The sequence below is a fragment of the Homalodisca vitripennis genome, chromosome 8, assembly GCF_021130785.1.
Source record: "Homalodisca vitripennis isolate AUS2020 chromosome 8, UT_GWSS_2.1, whole genome shotgun sequence".
Classification (NCBI taxonomy): domain Eukaryota; kingdom Metazoa; phylum Arthropoda; class Insecta; order Hemiptera; family Cicadellidae; genus Homalodisca; species Homalodisca vitripennis.
This window is the reverse complement of record NC_060214.1, coordinates 32,277,229-32,297,559: the sequence shown is the minus strand read 5'-3', so window position 1 is coordinate 32,297,559 and position 20,331 is coordinate 32,277,229. Positions and strand designations below refer to the sequence as shown.

General features: G+C 33.9%; 1 protein-coding gene across 1 annotated transcript in view; it reads left to right on the top strand.

The window, feature by feature from the left end:
• The first annotated feature begins 1,990 nt into the window (after positions 1-1,990).
• Positions 1,991-20,331, top strand: part of LOC124367500 (peroxisomal acyl-coenzyme A oxidase 3-like) — a 38,401-nt gene continuing 20,060 nt past the window's right edge. Inside the window, exons 1-2 of the mRNA XM_046824358.1 lie at positions 1,991-2,258; positions 14,523-14,672. Coding sequence (XP_046680314.1) covers positions 14,526-14,672 — 147 coding nt within the window. The 5' untranslated portion in view covers positions 1,991-2,258; positions 14,523-14,525. The remainder of the gene's footprint in view (positions 2,259-14,522; positions 14,673-20,331) is intronic.

Genomic DNA, 20,331 nt, shown 5'->3' with positions numbered 1-20,331 from the left:
TAGATGTAAGTATTTGGAAAATCCAATACGTATTGTAAGTATTCTTCGTGTAGCAAGAAATCCATTTTTAATCTGCATCTTTGTTATACTCTGTGCCTCCTATTGGAGTTCCAAAGCCCTCGTGAATAAATATGATGGAAAATAGTTAAATATATTGAAACATTATTTAACTTATTAAGATTTCAACTTGCAGTCCAGAGCGCGAACATTACAGCTACACATGATCGCGACTTCCACGTTCCATAATGCAACATATCCAAAGTTTTTAACCACCTGTTTAACAATAAATATGTAAATGGTAATTTGGTAACGTTTCTATTCATACTATTCAAAAGTATTAAAATTACATTCAGTAAAACAATACACTTGTAACCATATTGTATAATAATTTGGTCTTCGTAGGATCAAGTTTCCTAATTATGAATGTTCATAGTTACAGTTTAGTCGAAAAGCGTAAAACAGCTACCGTTTTCGTATTTACTGACATAAAAACTGGAAGTTATTCTTTGTAAATCACTTGCATTATATGTCTAACGCACAAACAAATGAGACCAATTTCAATGTAACTCCTTTAATTAATATAGCCCTAGTTAGTTTGTGGTTAACGTTCAAACTCAGGCATCTATTTTTTTTATCACAGAATAAGTATCCTCCGCTGTCACATCAGAAATCGTTTTAAATGGGAACCAGGTGTCTGAGACCACGTAGTTCCTGGTACGATCGCTGTGATGGCAGGAAAACGAAAGACTGAGCGAAAATAGTTTGATGTTATAAATTAGGACATCAAAAGACGTTTAACAAACTAACTGATCTGCATTTTTAACAAATTTAAAGGCCTTGGAGTACACGGACCGATGATGAAATGGTTGTCAGTTTTTGTGCAATCGGAGGCTTTGGTGAGGTTGCTATGATTAAGGCCTCGCGTTTTCTGCTCGTGTACAGTGCCTAAGGCGCTTCACCTATAACGCTTCTTTCGTGGAACTAGGCAGTATCTTAATGTGGTTTATTCGTAAGGAATTATAATTAACCAACTGAAGTTCTGAAGTACCAACTAAAGCTACCTATCTCACAAAAGCTGTAGAACGTTTTAATCGGGGTTTCTTCAGATATAATAAAATTTAGCTAATATAAACTATGCCCGTGCTTGATCAGTAGAGTAATGCAGACATCAAATTTATCATCTTACGTTGGCTACAAATATAAAGAATGTTATAAAACCCAACTTAGTTGGTTTTTTTTAACCGAAGTATGGTTCTCAGAACTGCGTGATACATATTATCTTGATCGGGACAACAAAGCAAGCTCAATCATGACATCAGAAATATAATTAATTCGATCCAGAAGTGATCATACACTTGCAAAGCCTAAAATAAAAACCATACGCAATTTCGCTTAACATCTGAATCTCTTAATCATGAACACTGTAATAATATGTACCTAAAATATGCCTACTACCGTTGCAAAATAACATTAAATTAAGCGCCATTATTTATTACATCATATGTGCGTTAACTGAAAGCTGACTTCAACTTTATGACCCTTTCCCACGCTGGGCTAATGTAGTTCAAGTGTATACCAAAAAAATCATAGAATATTAGAGAGAAATTTGAGTTATTCCACAGGTGCGTATAAAGAATGTTTTATATTTTGAACTTTAAACTCTGTTAAATTGATCATGAGCTTGGTATATCTTTCGGTAATATCATTTATCTCAGGAGAGTAGTAACGACATTCAAATGAAATATGTCCCAGTTTTCCAGGTGAAAATTGTGTGCAGAACCTTGGGTAACTGCTAGTTAATAATAATAAATTATGCATATTGTGGCTTAACAGTCATCGAAGAACAAAAAATGTTGTACTTTCTTACGTATTGTAGTGATCCAATAAGTAGCATATGATCTCAAGGTCACTTCCTTTTTTTTAGAAAAAGGTGGATTATATTTGTTTGCAGCCAGCCGGCTTGTTGATTATTTTACATTGCACGCCGGCTACGCGAGACGAGAGGTGTGACTAGATTCTCCCTTCTTTGTTGTTTGTTATCAAGTGGTGAGTTTATGTGATTGTGTCAGGGGGCGTGTCCATGTTATATAGCAACAGGTTATTTTTGTATAACATCAAGTTAATAATCCAAGGCTCCTTCACGGTTACCACTAATATTTCAATTATTGCATTTTATCTCTTTAGCATAAACTAGTTGTGGACATAGCCTAGATAACCTAGATTTAATCGATTACGGAAACTGTACATTGTTTTGGCTGGTAAGTATTTAAAATCTTACTAAATTGTAAAAGCCTATTCATTTTTATGTAAGTTTTAAGTTGTGTTTGAAGGAAATTTACCAATAAGTTACATTATAATATCTGGCAACTCTTTCAGCCTTATGTTATATAACTAATTATAAATTAAAAATCATTTGAACCCGACACAGGTTTTGCTAAATTCTTAAAATTAAAAAATAAATTCAGTGATAACATGATCATAATTAATTAAAGAATAGTTTATCATACACATGTTTTCTTGAAAATTGAGTTAAACATGTAATTGTAAATTATAACACCTCATATTCAGATATGGTATAGCCTTTAGTAACTCCACTTGTTCATGTATTGTTCCTTTAAAAAAGTTTTTTGACATTTTTTTTTATTATCTAAACTTTTGAAGAATGAAAAACTAAAGTATCGAACCAAATTTCTATACATTCAGTATTTTATTTATAGTACAATTTAACCACGGTTTTATATCATAGGATACCTTTGTTAAAAAAGTAACAACTTGATGATGAATTAAAACTATCTAAGTTTATATATTAAATGTAACAAATTAAGCAGTGGAAAACTTCAATTACTTCTTACTATTTTAAAGTATAAATGTAACATCTTGTGCCACAAATAATGCATGCTTATCGCCATTGTAGGTTATGTGCAGCTATTAGTCAAATGCCACACAAATGATTTTACTTGATTTGGAATAACTTAAACAATATTGTGATTTAATGCACTAAAAAGAGCTGGTAATAATTAATAGTAAACTAGAATGATTTTTGTGTTTAATATGTTACGTATTTCTAACCGATAATTTGGTTAAATGATTCTGTTATCGTCAATGGTAGCAGCTTATTATACTGCAACAATTCTGTTCATGGTAGTATTAGGCTAACAGACTTCTTCAACTATACAGCAGTCTGCCTATAGCCTATATATTTGTAAATATTCAGATATATTCACTTACTTACAAATAATCCATTAAGCTTAGTTCCATGAAGAATATAGTCCACAGTAATTTGGTTCTCAGCTGAAATATTTAGCTATTTTTTAAAGGTTATTTTACACTATGATAAAAAATATGGTGTGGTGCCAAATTTACAGCTTACAAAAACACTACGGACACTACTGCGTCGTCAATTCGAGAGTAAACTCAGAGAGAACTGGGAGATTAAGGTAAAGCTTTGACACAATGTATATTTCATATAACATTTTTATTTTCAAAGATTGGCCTTGGACTGCAAGTTTTATTTGAGTTTACAAACAGTAAATGGTTATTCCCCATACAGGGACAAATGCATATGATTGGTCACACTTATGGCAATTTACTTCACGGTATTTATTTACAATACCGTGACCATGGAAAATGGACTTTTTTTTCATGGGTTGGGCATTTATAGCCTAGTATTATTATCACAGGTGCATATAAACTTGGGGGAAAGAATATTATTGTATTATATTGATGCCTTTCGGGCATTATTGCGTTAAGGAGCAGGGGCATCACGTGATCTGGGATTCGACTTTTGCAAGCTCGAGTTAATTTTTTTTCTAAAAGAGCAAGCAGTGCGCAGCGGGCAGGCATCGTTGACAGGATTAACGTACTAGTCACTATAATTTCAATAACTTATCACTTACCTTAATGTTCATTGTAGTACTTTCCACACCGAAAACTGAAGTCCCCAAATTCGTTTACAACGAGTTCGTTGCCACACTTCCTATTACCACAACGCCTAGTCCGGTTATAAGCCCCGTGGTTTACATAAAATTGCAAAACTCCATACTCATCTTTACGAATTGCTTCCACGTAAGATAACGAACATCCAACACAAAGGTGTGCCATTACCACTACTGAACTAGGAGGTTAAGAATAGACACGGAGGAACAAAATAGTTCAAAATGGCGTCCCTTCTTTATTTGAGAGAGCCGCGGAGTTATACGAAACCGTCCAATAAGGAGGTTAAAAATAGACACGGAGGAACAAAATAGTTCAAAATGGCGTCCCTTCTTTAATTTAGAGAGCCGCGGATTAATACCAAACTGTCAAATATGGATAGTGTTGCCAGAGGTACTGTCAAAAACAGAGTTTTCAGAGAATTTCAAAAAATCGTAACTCCTTTGATTTTCGTTGCTGACGAATTTTTTCTTCACTATTGTTTTCAGGAAAAAAAAATGAACATACCTTTCCATGGTCACGGTATTGTAAATTGATACCTACTTCACTATGACTAACAATATCATCGTCTTATCTCTTCTGAAATATTTTTTTTATGACCGTGACATCTGTTAATCTTTATACCAACTTTGTTTTAAATATTGAGATTTTTTAGTCCGTTGATGTCAATTCAACTAATGTCATGAATCATAACCTCACCTGAGGAAGCATCTTCACAGAGTCGGTATCCTTTGGGACGATCCTCTCTGTAGAGTGTGTGATGAGTAGAAGATAACTGCTGAGTACCTGCTCTTTGTTTTCCCTGGAATATCAAGGGATCGGTACACCATCTTTGGTAGTTTGGACAAGGGTGGAAGATTTCCCCAGGAGGATCTGATCAGTTGTTTGTAGAACTGCTGAAACTGTAGATAGACCGGTTGGCCTCTTGGTGTGCTTCTAAGGTCCGCAAAAGGCCTTTGAGGCTTAAGTGCATGGCAATAGGACACTCCTTGGAAGAAGATATTTATTAGATAAAATTAGTTTAGAATAAGATAACCTGAGAAGTCATCGATCTACTTAGTGAGAGAAGGTCAGACGTCACCCTGGAGGAAGGCGACTGTAGTACCATTCTGCTCATTCTCAGACCCGGATACAGTCTCCACCTTCTCTCATGTTTAGCATGAACCCATTCCAGACAGCCCCTAAGGATTCACACCTAGAAATATCACAGAACGGTTGACTACCCATCATAATTGACGTTGAGCCCTGGTTGGCCAGGGTATCAGCTCTTTTCTTCCCAGGGATCCCTCATGACCAGAAACCCAACAAACAGACACATTTTTGTTCCTGGTAAGGGAAGAAACGACTTGATAGCAATCCCAGACAAGTTTGGAGTCCAACGCTTTCAATGCTGACTGGCTATCTGCGAAAATGCCAATTGTCTTACTCCTATACCGTAAAAGAAGATTCTCACGAGCAAATGGTTTCACCCCTACAATTCTGGCATAACATCATTAATACCGCTTAATTAAAGTTTATTATTAGGGCTTACGATGCTTGTTTATCTTACATGTACATGTTTTTAAATAAATACTTCTTAAGCATCGATCTCTTTAAGATGTAATATTCCATATAGTATCTAGTTTCTATGTATTTAATCCACCTAGAGAAATATAATTCTGTGAATTGGACATCATAATCAGAAAAATAATATGTTCTTCCAGACCTGCTTGTTTTGGGTGCACTGACAACACATAACAAAAGCACAAAGCAACAGTCTTCTCTCTGTGGCCAAAAAACCACACTGTTGGTCCAGGTGGGGCAAAAGGAAGATAAGTTCGATATCTTTTTCTTCGTCACAGATATTTTTTACTAGTTCAAAATATCACCTGTCATCATAAATCGCGGCTACAAAAAAGGACATATGCTTGTCCATTTTGGGACATCTTCACTAAATGAAAAAACCAACGAAGGCTTTTCAGAGTCACTCACTCTTTTAATTTCTATTAAATCAGATGATAGCTTATATTATAAAAACTCCTCATGCCATGTATTTTGCATGCTGTACTAAATCTTTCCTCTAGTTTATTTCTTAGCAAGTCAACACCAGTTTTATCAAAAAAGTGAAAAGTAATAATGTCAATCTTTGCCTGACAAAAACTGTAAATACCAGAAGTAGTGTTCTTTGTTCATCATCGGGTAGTTGAAGACTAGCTAAAAGACTAGGAAAAAGAAACAACCACTCAACACAAGATTTTCGGACAGACCTTGCCCTATCAGTGAAATAAAAGAACCTTCTAAAGCTCAACCTACAACTACTTGGATGTCACCAACTTTTCTTTGTGACCTTAAGGAATTAAAAGAAAAACAACGAGCTATGGAGCAAAAAATCGTACTATTGGAAGGAAAAAATTGCTTCCCAAAGTCAAACTAAAAATACAGAAAATACTAAAGCAATTAAGCAAAACAGGAAAAAACCATATTTCCGTCGAAAAAGAGATAACTCAAAAAAACATGTTTAACATTATTAACATCGAAAATGAAAACGAGCTAGCAAATACCGCAACGAGTTTGAAGAGTTCATCTCCGAAAAGCGACGGCGACCTTCACATTTTACTACTTGATAGCGAGGCTGCAAGAGATGCCTCTCCTCAAGAACTTAGCGATGATGAGGACAATGAAATCACTCAGACAAGAAGCATGAGCAGGGAGAATTATTAGAGCTGTAGCAGTTAACTCTAATACCGGTCGCATCTCCACCATAGACCCTCAAGATTATATCAGTGATTGGAAAGCTAAAACTGTCCGGCTTCATTCCAGATGAAACACCACTAATATCCACTACTCTTTGCAACGATGATGATAGACCTAAATTGTGTGAGATTGGGTTTTTTGACGTAGAAAAAACAAAAATGCTCCTTGAAATTAACCTCAGAAACAGCGGAGGATATTTTTAAAAGGGTGAATGAACACAAACTCTCATACAATAGCTTTGTGACATTTTTAGACAAAGAGAAGATCTACTTTGTAATATGTTTCTCATCAGAGCAAAACAACTGGAAAGAAAAAACTTTTCAAATTTAACGAAACTATCAACGAATGCATCAAATTCCCCGTACTTTTCTCATTGGATGTAAGTGACATGCTTAGCTCGCTGCAACTAGGTATCACCAGTGTTGCGGATATCCTTCAAGTCTTTCAGCAATTCTCCTGCAATGCATACTTACATAGATTCAGATTCTATACCACTGACAAAAACAATTAAAAAATCTTTGGACAGAATACTTGAGGATCAATACAATTCACAACTTACAATATCCCGTTTGGCACCTAAGACAGGTATCTACAATGTCTGGAGAAGTAATGAGACTGTAACCCCTGCTCTACACTCAACTAAAATAGGAGAAGAATCAATGGTTCAAAGCTTTGCAGTGGCTGCAATGGAAAAGAACAAAAAAACATTATGGAAAACTGCAGAATACACACTCTTCAAAAATTCTCCCAATTCTACAAAAATAACACACTAAACAACAGCACATTGGACCAAATTAAGAAGAAGCTGACTGCTTCGAAATTCAGTTACGATGTAATTGATCTTAAGACGGGAAAACTGCTTTTAGGTAACCATCCAAAAAATAAATTATCAATTTGGCTTTGATGGTATTCATTTCATAGGAACTTCAATGCAACAACACAATTTCAAGTACTCGGTTCCCTCGAGTGCCAAACCAACAAATGAAATTATTTTTAGTCTCTGACGAAACAGTCATTATGAACCAAATCAGACTCTACAAAAGTGTAAAACACCTCCAAATTAAAGATCCCTCTAACATCAAAATCAAATTGGTTCAGGGAGTACCAGGGTGTGGTAAAACCACTTTTATCACCAATAAACTATAAAAGATGGAGACCTAGTGCTTTTCCCTACGAAAGAAGGGGCAAAAGATTTTCGAGAGAGACTAAGCCAGAAGCAACACAAACCGTGATGACACAAAGGATGCATGCAGGACAGTCCACTCATTCCTGATAAACAAGACAAAATATATGGAATCGGGAGGGCACCTACAAAAGAGTGATTTTTGACGAAGCCCTGATGATGCACGCTGGTGAAATACTCTATGCATGCGCATTAGCAAATGCTCAGGAAGCCCTTCTCATTGGTGACATTAACCAGATACCTTATATAAATAGAACAACACATGACTTAACCTACTACGACATCATGAAGCTGACAACTGTTGATAAAATTCTACACCATTCATACAGGTGCACAAACAGTGTGGGCAGCTCTAATGTCCCCATTTCTACCCACAAGGAATGACAACATGCAGCTCCATAAAGAAAGAAACACAAACTTTTTCAACTGGACGACATAAAAAAACTCAACATTGACAAAACATGAACACAAAGTACTAGTGTTTAAACAATCTTGAAAAACTGGGAGCTACAAAAATTAGGGTATGATGTGTCATCTATCCACGAATATCAAGGGAAAACAAACTGACCACATTGCGGTTTGTACGAACATCAAAGATCCCAGAAGAGGAGCTCTACAACTCTAAATCACACTGCATTGTGGCAATTACAAGACACAAAAAAACCTTCAAATATTTCTCACCAGTGGCAAATGACACACTAAGCAAATGGGTGAAGCTAATGAACAGTTATTCGGACAACGATCTAGCAAAAACATCTTAGGGCTCTGAATCACACATAGTACCACACGCGCAAACAGATGAACACATCCCACTAAGTCAATCTCTTACACTTCAGACTCACAGTGCCTCTACTCTGGAAAATACGGAGAAAGGTAATAACACACCCTTGCCGATTACTCAAGAGAACTCAACCATGACACACCACACCTTGCTGCCACCCATTACAGTAGGTGAAGACCACCAAGAAACCCAGGAAAATGGAACATGAGTCAATAACTCACGAACAACACCTCTTCAGATCAGTATTACCATACTGAAAAAGCTCCTTTTTTAGAATTTCGACGTCCAAGAAAGACAAGGCACAAACAGGCTACAAAAAAAACACAAAATCAAAATATTTTGGAATTCTATCCTACGCAAGATGAAATAGCTCCCATAACTATATTTCATCAAAATGTCCCAAGGACTATCAAAAAAAAGTAGAGAGAATAAACCATCTAATGAATGATTTAAAAACCAACAATACTGATACTTTCTGAACATGGATTGAGCACAGAAAAGCTATTACTTACCAAGATTAGTGGATATGAATTAGTAACATCTTACAGTAGTAGGAAAAATCATAAAATGGGAGGAGTTGCAATCTATGTACAGGAAAAACGTTACCTAAAAACAGAAGCAATAGACATATCTAATAGGAACGTGGAACTGGTATGTGAAACTGCATTAACAAAAATTAATATCCAGAATAAAACACTCTATGTACTTGGTGTTTTATCGTCCTCCAGGAGGACAAGTCAAATTAGCTGTTGACATATTAGCTGACGTACTTACTACATATAAAGCTGAAGCTAAACTCCAAATCTTAATGGGAGATGTCAATATAGACAGATTAACCGTAAATACAGACAACACTTTTCTTTGAGGATGAACTATCAACTTTTGGTATCAAGCGGCTATCTCTCCCAGAGACAAGGACTACTTATCACTCCAGAACATCTATTGACTGTATTTGCACAAAACATATCAGAAGATATGGTGAACTTTACAGTAGTACAGACTGGGATATCAGATCACACTGGCCAGATTTGCACCGTCAACATGCAAACAAATTTGTCCTCTAAGAAAGAAGCTACTGTGAGGAGAATATTTTCAAGGAAAAATCTTGACATACTTAAAGACGAATTCTTTCTAGAAAATTGGGAGAGCGTGCATGCTGCATCAGATGTTGAAGAGAGCTATAACTTGTTTTTAACAACAGTAAGACAAACATTAGACCATGTATGTCCTAAGAAGAAAGCACAAGCAAAACCAAGTAGGAAGCTTAATGTACAATACGATGAAGAAGTAAAAATTCTAAAAGAAGACTTTCTAACTGCCTTACATAGATATGAAACTAACTGGAAATAATGATGACAAAATAGCAATGACAGAAAAAAAAGAAAACCTACGACCTTAAACTCCGAAATCTCAAACGAAGCATAACAGCAGAATATATTAATCAGGCTGACAACAAGAGTAAAGCCATCTGGGACACAATCAACTCGGAGAAACAAAATAAACAAAAAGGTGAAGCAAATATGCAGTTGGAGATGGATGGCAAAATAGAGGATAACCCTGTTCTTGTGGCTGAACACTTTAATAAATATTTTTTCGAAAATAGCAGCTTCCACATTGGAAAAACAATCGTGAACAATTTAAAAAACACAATAATAACTCACCAAATTACCCCTCCCACAAAGTGATACCCGATTACTATTTTTAAAACCCTACTAACACAAAGGAAGTCATTGCAACAATATCCTCACTAAAATCTAAGTTATCTTGTGGAGTAGACGAGATTCCATCAAAGGTCGTAAAACACTGTGCCAAACAACTAGCACCTCCATTAGTCAGCATAATAAACAAATCATTTAGTTCAGGACAATTCCCCTCTGCTTTAAAAACTGCTAAAATATATCCAAAAACACAAGAAAGGATCCCTCATCAAACCAGAGAAATTACCGCCCTATCTCGCTAATATCAAACACTCTCAAAAATAATAGAAAAGATTGCTCTGTCAAGAATGCTAGACTACATGGAAAGAAATGAACTTATTACAAAAAATCAACATGGATTTCTCAAAGGTTAGATCCACCACCACAGCTGTTACCAAATTTACTTGAAAAAATCACAGACAACCTGGAAGATGGCAAACATGTCTCAGCTATTCTACTTGACTACAGCAAAGCCTTCGATTGCTTGGGTCATGACCTCATCCTGAGAAAACTCTTGGCTTTAGGTATTGACGGCCTAGCAAAAGATTGGGTGGCTAGCTACCTGAAAGATCGCACACAAATTACTGAAATTCAACAAAATCTGAATGGAAAAAAAATGTGTATACAGATCAAAAGCCACTGCCAGTGAGAAGAGGAGTGCCTCAAGGCTCAGTATTGGGCCCCTTTTTATTTATTCTTTTCACCAACGACTTTTCTGTTTTTATCAATGATGACAATGTAGAGACTATAATGTACGCAGATCGATACAACTCTTCTATTTGCAAATGACACAACACATGAATTAGTAACTAGCATTTTATCATCTACAGACAAAGCACTCCAATACTGTCTTCAAAACGACTTAGCTATCAATCCATCCAAAACCACACATATCAATTTTAGCAGAAGAAGACATGAACAAATACCAGATATTCCAATATTTCGACAGAACAAAAGACAAAACTACTGGGGCTCACAATTGATGCTGACCTTTCTTTGGGGAGATCATATTAATGCACTGACCAAGAAACTCTCATCTGGGATATTTGTAGTCAAAAGAATGATGTGGATGGGAGGCCCGGAATTAGCCAAAAACAGCCTACTACGCGATGGTGGAATCTCACATTCGATATGGATTAAATTTCTTGGGGCTCAACATCCGAGGCCAACCTTAACAAAATACTGATCCTCCAAAAAAAAGCTATAGATAACACTTGCAGGCCTAGGCCCCTACAGATAGCTGCAGAGAAGCGTTCAAGTCACTTAAAGATCTTAACCGTCACATCACTCTACATACTTGCAGTTGTCATCTACACCAATCAGCTGGACCTTCCAAGAAATGAAGACATAACACTCATACAACACCAGGAGAGCAGCCGACTACAGTCTTCCTATTCACCACACAACAACATTTAGCAAAAAACCTTCATACATTGGCCGCAAAATCATCAACTCATTGCCACAAAACCTTAAGGACAAGAGAGGAAACCAGTGTTTAAAAAATGAACTTCAGAATGGCTTAGTGGAGCGACCCTTATACTCGACCAAAGGAGGTTTTTTGACCTTTTATAAGATGACAAAACATTGCACAAAATTAATAAACAAATAGATACATAAAATTGTAAAGCAAGATTATCACATGTTGACGCCATTGTATTTCTTAAAGAAAATTGCAAATAAAGAATATTGTCTATTGTCTATTGTCTATTGTCTATTGTCTATAGCTTTTCTTAATGTACGCTTCACAGTTCCTCCTAATCTATCATAAACCAATGTTCTGTGTCTAGTAGCAAAAAATTAATGTTCAGTATCAAAAGGAAAATTGGTTTTGTGTTCACACAAGTTTTTAAAGGTTTTCCTATTCTTCTATTGTGCAGCATCCATCTGTGAAATATTGCACTTTTGTAGCCATGCCATGATATTTTTCTGAACAGCATACACAAATCCTATCATACTCCATGTCATCACATATAAAGCAGTGGTTACATATTTTAAATTCATTTTCTTCATCAATAATATAACATGTTTGAACATTTAAAAATATTAAACCACCCCCCCCCCCCCCCCGCCAAAGTTGTAACAGTGACTGAAAAGCTCACTTCTATTTTCTCCAATTCCCGAGTTCCATCCCTCCATCTTTATCCATCAAAAACTAAACAGAGTGTATCTAGATTGTTAACCCACACTGTATGATTTGTGTGTGTTACACGTACATGTGTGCGTGCATTGTTTTGTGTTGTGTGTTTGTGGTTGATACAAAAACTCAAAAAGTTCTCCACTGAATGAGCTAAAACTTTGACACAATATACAATTCACCTTAAGGATTGCTTGTGCCTTTTTTCTTTTTGGTCCTTTTTTAAACATGGCAGGAAATCTATTTTTGCTGTATACCAGCAAAACAAGTAAACTTAAACAATATTCAGTTTAAAAGTGTAAATCCTAGAATAATAAAACTTTTACAGGTCTTCTTTGGGCATAAGTATAAGTAAATGTGAGCGCTTTAAGCGCTAATTTAAGATTCCTCATATACTCAAATTTTTTTGTAATAAGAAAAAATAATAAATTACTGTATGTGTATCATACATAAAATAAAAAGATGTTAGACCATCTTTGTGTTGACATGAGGACATTTGCATTTGATGCAGCATTTCACAGTGAAATTTTGATTTGTGACAAGTCTTCAACAAAACATCAATTGGGTCACTCAATGGTTCTATCTAACCTTGATTTAAAGGACTGTAGAAAATTAGACATTTGATTTTAAAGACTGTAGAAAATTAAATATTTTTATTTTCAAAATAAACCCAACAAAAATAACTTACTTTGTTTAACCTTCATAGCTCAACTTTTAAACGTATTCAATAATTTATAAATAAATGTTGAAGATAGTTGATATAAAATTTGAATATAATAGATGAACAATCTTGGAATATCATGAATAAGTTAAAACATTATTCATGAACAGCTTGTTCTTTATTTCAAATATAGTCTCCAAGTCCCCTTTCTATCTCCATCAACATGTTTTTGTCGCGGCATCCTCATAACACAGCACATTCTAATATTCACATCTGCAAAACATTAACATCACTGAGCTATATTTATCAAGACCCATTTATTACAGTCGTATTCAAGAGCGAAATTATCCTATTCAACCGAGTTGCAACATTGTTTCCTTGCATTGTGTGTACGCATTACTGATCATTGTCTTGTATCTTTTGTATGTCTGTTGTGATAATAATGGACTCTCTGGTTTTTATCATTCTAGAAAAACAAGAATTGTACTGATTTTACTATATTTGCTTTGTTGAAGTTGAATAGAAATTTATATTTGATGAACAGAGTACAGAATTCTGGAATGGAAATACAGTAATATAAATAACCTAAAATGACATGACAAATTAAAGAATAGGAACATTCCTTGGATTTGATAAAAACTTTTATAAAGTGACTACTGTATATTAGAGTAGAGTTTATTCTCGTACATTGGCTAGAATGGTACTCGAAGAGAGAGTGAAGTTCTCAAACTTCAGCTGAGTATGCTGTTGTGTAGGAGGCTAAACTCTACTACTAAAATTTTCCTGGTTAAGAAGATCTGATAGACTACAAGTCATCTATCTTCTCATCGATTACTGTATATTAATTTTGGCCTTCAAGTCTAAACCTTCCTTTCCTTTCTCACTCAAAATCCTTCTCAAAGGATTGTTATCATTTTCGTATTACCTTAATATTTAAAAAGTATTAAAATGTTTTTATTCAAAGTGGAAATAACAATGAAAATCAATTTAGTTTATAAACTGGTTCAACCTCATAAGATGTATTGATGACATTAAGTAAATATGTAAGTTATTTTTAGAAAATATTGTTTTGATTTTTTACTTATTATGTATTATTATTTATTCAGATATTAGAAGTAATAAATAAATGATCATATGTGTTGGTTACATGTTAACATTATACATTAGTCAAATACTAATATATGTTTATTAAACATAAAGGTCAATATAAATTTTACAGATAGGTCTGGACCATTTTTGCTTAAAAATGATTTAAATGCCATTGCATTAGGAAAGAACCTCTCATTAGAGTATTATGTTTTAAATGGATAATATTGTAACCAATTTTAGGTTTTTGAATGTCTGATAGTATATGTCCAATTCTCAATGTTTAACAACTATAGTTCCATCTCTGATTCTAGATCATGAGTCCTGCCCCAGGAGTGTCCATGATGGAAGAGTCAGCTGCCACTGTCAATGTCAGTCTTCTCGACAAGTTTAGGAAGGAAGCCAGCTTCGATTGGGAAAAGATGAGATTAAATATAGAAGATCCGGAACTACTTGCTGTAAAAGTGAGTTTTCTGACAATTATTCCTCAATAGTTCTATCATTATCGGTTTTGGGAATCTTATATCTAATTGGAAAGGATGTTTTCAAAAGATCCACACTCCCTTTGAGAACATTTGATCGGCTGCAGATAAAAAATCGAACAGGTTTGTGTTTTTAGGTCTGTGTACCTACTTTTCCATCCTCTCCAATCATTCCTCTCTATTCATTAAAGGAAAGGTGACAAGAAAAAAAGATTAGTCTGTACTTCAATACACAGAACAAAATTATTTGGTTGCGATCATCTCATACAAATTTATGGAAAAAATTATCTCTTGTGGGGGTAGGCAATAATAGCCAGTCTTACATTTGTATATAACTCAACCAGTTTGATGGTTACAGCAACCATTTTTGTCAAATAAAGTATGATCATTTTGTAATTTTTAAACTTTCATAATGCAATTCATTAGCCTTTGTTTGATTTAGAAATTTAAATGAAAAACTAACTTTGTAGCATAGTACTAACCACCATGACAATTAATACCGAAATGGATCTTTTGCCTCATCAACACAGCACCATTACCTTACTTGATCATTCTGCATCAAATCCTCTGTGATCTCCAGATCCCAAATTTCCGATGGAACATGATCGGATCACTGGTCTTTCTCCAGATCTTCTCCTCCCCTAATAACCACAAGTGCTGGATTGCTTCTGGCATGTGGTCTGTCCTGGTTGATTTCATTTTGTTTTTGTTTTTTTTGTTTTTTTACCCAAATATCCTTATATAAGCTAATTTAAAATATACAAGGGCTATCCAGAAAGTTTATTACGTTTCACTCTTTAACCACTAGGGGCGGGACTATCATGGCTATTTTGATGTCAGGGCGCTTCTCCATTCGTTATTTTGTATTTAATATAAATTGGTGCACTTGAAATGGGTTGAAAGTCCAGTAAAATAATTAATTATTATAAGAGAGAGGTCTTAAGTTTTTTTTTATTTTAGTATTGTGGTGTTCACTTTCTAAAAACAATCCAACATGGCTGACTATGAAAATTCATAGTGAAAGTGCTCTCAAGAAACAGTGAAATAGTGATAGTTTTAGGTTTGAAATAACCAATAAATTGTAATCAGCACCTTACCTGGAGAACTGTTAGTCTATATACAGAAACAATCGAAGACTTGCAACTCGAGATATTTCAAATAAGTCCAAGATCCAAGATCTTTATTGGTCTTTAAACACATTCAATAGTGCAATAGACTTCGTCAAGTTACTAAAATATTCTAAACTAAAACTAAAACAAACAACTCAGATTCTACCTACTCAATCCAGCCTACCAGCAAATATATAGATCTATATAATTAATAACAACAATAACCAAACAACCAACAGATCTATATAAATTAACAATAATAAATAACTATTAACACATTTAACATGGATAAAATTTTAAAACTCAAAATAAAAGTCACATCTTGAAAGCATGCAATTAGCTGACCAACCTCATGAGGCTACCACATTTATTGTAACAATCCACACTGTGACAACTGAGCTCCAAAAAGATATAACAGATCTTACTCTGAACTAAGTCCTTCTGAGAAACTATGAAACTGACAACAAGTTTTCTCTGTGTGAATGTGTTAAGGAATTCACACATTTAATTATTACAACAGTGATGTAGTAATGATGTATCTTTGATATCACTAAGTAAGTGTAATCTACCTGGCAATAAGTCACCATATCAGTACACTGCTGCCAGGTGATGTGTGAGCTAGGCCACTGACCTTGATAACTCGTGTCAGCATTGCTGAATACAATAACTCCTACTTGACTACACTGTAATTTAACGTTTTATACAAACTATGAATATATTCGACATGTATCATAATCATCAATTTCAATCACAAGTCCTTAATTTTATTGACTGTTTTTCTTTCTTTTTTGCCTCCAGAAAGCAAAGCACTAGCAAAAGCTTGACTACCACACTTCAAATTGACAAAGTGTGGTCATTATTGACAAAGTGTACCAGAGGCCACTTATCCAATTTCCAATTGTTTGTGTGTTCGTGTATTTTGTCTATTTGTATTTTTTTTCTATATCCAATTTTGGTGTATTCCTTTTATTGAGAAAAAGATGATGATTCTTCCATTCTGTTAAAGGTATTCACAATCATTCTGTTTTTCATATTCTATTCACTCTCATGTTACCATCTTAAATACACTTAGAAAATGTGCCATTCAAAATGACCGCACGGATAGGATGGCAGAAGAAATATGGCTGCCACCATAGGCGTAGTACTTTGAGAAGAAAACAATTTTTAAAGGGTCAGATTGGCATACAAGAGAACAAGGTGGTCAGTGATATTAAAGAAGAGGGAAGTTATCATATGAATAAATTATAAAATAAGCTGATTAGGTTAAAAGAAACTCAAAAACACTTGATTATTCATTTATCTAGCTATTATTAACTTTGACATCAATCCATATAAAATGACCTAGAAAAATATTCTCATGTTGCTTGACCAACTTTATTTCTTTTTAATTTGTATATGTAATTTCCATATAAAAACAAACATAAAATTGGTAACATTAGTTAGTTTGCTTTATTAGTAGTTAACAACAGGTTAAACAATTTTTGTATCCTATTTCAATTCTGAGAGACGGTAATTTTTGTTCACCCACACAGAGAAATTGTAGTCTTTACAGTCAATAGCAATAAACTAAATGTCTCGAAAGAGTGCAATGCTACAATAATGAAACTTAAACCATCTTCTTCAACAAAATTTATTCAAGTATTTAGGTTCTTACAACTAAGTAGAAGTATATTACAGCATGTGTCGCGTAACAGGCTTCACTGATGTTCATGCAAAATTTCAAGTCAATTTCAGCTCATTTCATCAGGCTACATGTGTACATGACCTTGACATAGTGCATGCTGTCACAAGTTAAAATGTCATTTGGTTGTACTCAATTTGTTTACAAATGTATTTATTCTGTGATTTTTTTTGTTGCCATCATGTTTACTTATAAAACAAATGTAATATGTTCGCTAATGCTACGTGAACATATTACATTGTTGTAATATGTTCGCTCAGTATTCTCAATGAACAAATACTTTCTCAAGTTGTACAGTATTTCCTCATTTGATGCATCACTATTTCTTATCAATAAGCTAACATAGGTTCACTTATCAAACACTTACAGCTGTTACAATGAAGTCAGAAAATTCCCATCTTTTAACTGAAATATCAATGACAATTTATTGTAAATTGTGAAATTATTACAGTGTCAACATATAATTTAAACAGTACATGTTCATTACCAGTATGAGAAACACAACATTTTATTACTTGACAAGTAATACAAATTATTATTGGTTCAAGCGGACTGTGTGATACATTGAACTAAAACAGAAATTTGTTAATTTTGTGGGATCAAATAAAATACTAATAAATTAAAATTCATAAAGTGTTCAAATTTTGCTGTGTTAGAAAAATGTCTGCTATGCCACAATAAGCACAGTCAGTTTAATAACTGGTTGAGCCTATTTTTTGTGTGTCACTATTTTTTATCGATATTCTGATTTTAAAAATTCCGATTAACAACAGTCTGTTTGTTGTACGAGTGACGAATTAATTTGGGAGTATAGTTTTCTTCTTTACATAGAGTGAAGGGAAGCACATATTCTGTTGAGTATTAATTTTTAATGCATGATAATGATCCTACATCAGTGCTTCAAGTTTCGAAGTTTTAAGTCTTAAACAATATTAATTCCTTCAATATGGTTAGATATAAGAGAGGACCTATTAGTCTTAGCCTTGCCAATTGAATATGTTTTTCTTTGTATACAATAAAGACATTTTTCATTTCATTTCATTGTACACAGACTTACAAATTCATGGTGCCATCAATATGTAAAACATTCTTCTAAGTCTAATTTAAACCATAACATTGAAACTATAAGTTCTACATATAAAAAGCTACCCTAGTGAAACTATATAATTATAAAAAATCTCTTAGAACTTTCTTAAATTTCTTTCACTTTATAAGATTTGTACAATAGCTTAATTTTTAGTTCTACTGTATATTATTTTGGCCAGACATTACAAAAGTGAAAAATGTCAAGACAAAATTGATTTAAATAAAATGTTACTAAAAAGTTGACAGTAATACCTAACAGTTCATTGATGTATTTTACACAGAATATCCAAATCTATTGTATATGGAAACTAGTCTGGCTTGACAATCTGGTATCCGTGGTCGAATTATGAAAGTACTCTTTTAAATATACTGAATGCCTTTCATCATTGGCATTTGTTGACATCATGGATAAAAAAATACCGAACGATACATCAATGTTATAGAAAAAAAATTTTAATTGTTGTTGCTTAATGTGTTTCAATAATTCGCTAGGGAGATTGTACTCTTTTACATTTAGATTAAGTGGGTCTACAAATGCTTAAAAATGAGCAAGTTCTTCTCCAAAATCTGAGGTAAGATCAAGGGGATAATATTTTATCAAAACAGAAGCCCTGTCCCAAGTTTATTCATTTGTCAAAAGTAAACAGTTTCTATGTGACTTCATTGTGCTAGGAATACATTTTTGATCTGTTCTCTGACTCACCAGACAGCATGTCCTTTGTATCGTCGAGTCTGGCAATGTTTAATTGACACAGCAATTTTATTCCACTCAACATTTTTATAAAATTGAAGTTAACCCTCCAAGTGATGACTAAACCACTTCAAAGTGCTAGGCCATTTTCGAGCATATGACATTTCTTTTTTTAAACAACTTTTTATATACAAATAAATGTTCAAATTGCATGTATTACATATGGTTTTTTTCACAAACATATGTTCTATAAGATCAAGTAAAAATAAAAATGCTTATCTTTTATCATAAAAAAATCTGGTACTGCTAACCGGTTGTGTAGTTTTTTATATTTTTATTTTTCAAAATCCTTGACGTATAGTTTTTTACAAAATGTAGTAGTCCTAATTCTAAAAATATGCAAAATGTTCCAAATGTAATGCTGAATAAGAAAAATATCACTTCTTAACCTTTTGCACAACATATCACAATACTAATTGGTAAAAAACAAAACAATGTTTTTTCGCAAAAATTTTACTAAAATGTTTACCACATCAACAAGTGGCAGTAAGTAGTTGAATAGTGATTATTGCCTCAAAATAAACACATATTTAGTTACTGATATGAGTAAAAGTAAGAAAAATGACAGATAAAGTATTAAAAATACAGAAAAATGGCTTATATACATATTTACATTAGACTAAAAAAAATTAGTCTGAGTCACTCTCTGGTGGGGGTGCTGCTTGCATCGCTATCATTTCCACTCAAAACAGCGCCTAATGGCACTTGAATTACTAAGTTCACTCATAGCACAAATAATTACTCAATAAACAATAATATAAGTCACTTACAAATCAAAATAACAAAGCAAAACAACAACGTCACAGAGCGTCGGCCGCGAGACGACGTAACAGACAAACACGCATCGGAATCAGCTGACTATTCTTCTTACTCTTCCTCGTAAACTTCTGAATTACATAGTTCTAATTACGTTACTAGATAGGGAATTTATTCCTACATGTAGCCTTATAAACCACGTCGTTATTGAGCGAACCGTTCGTCTGTAACATGAAAAAAACGAACATATCGCACAGT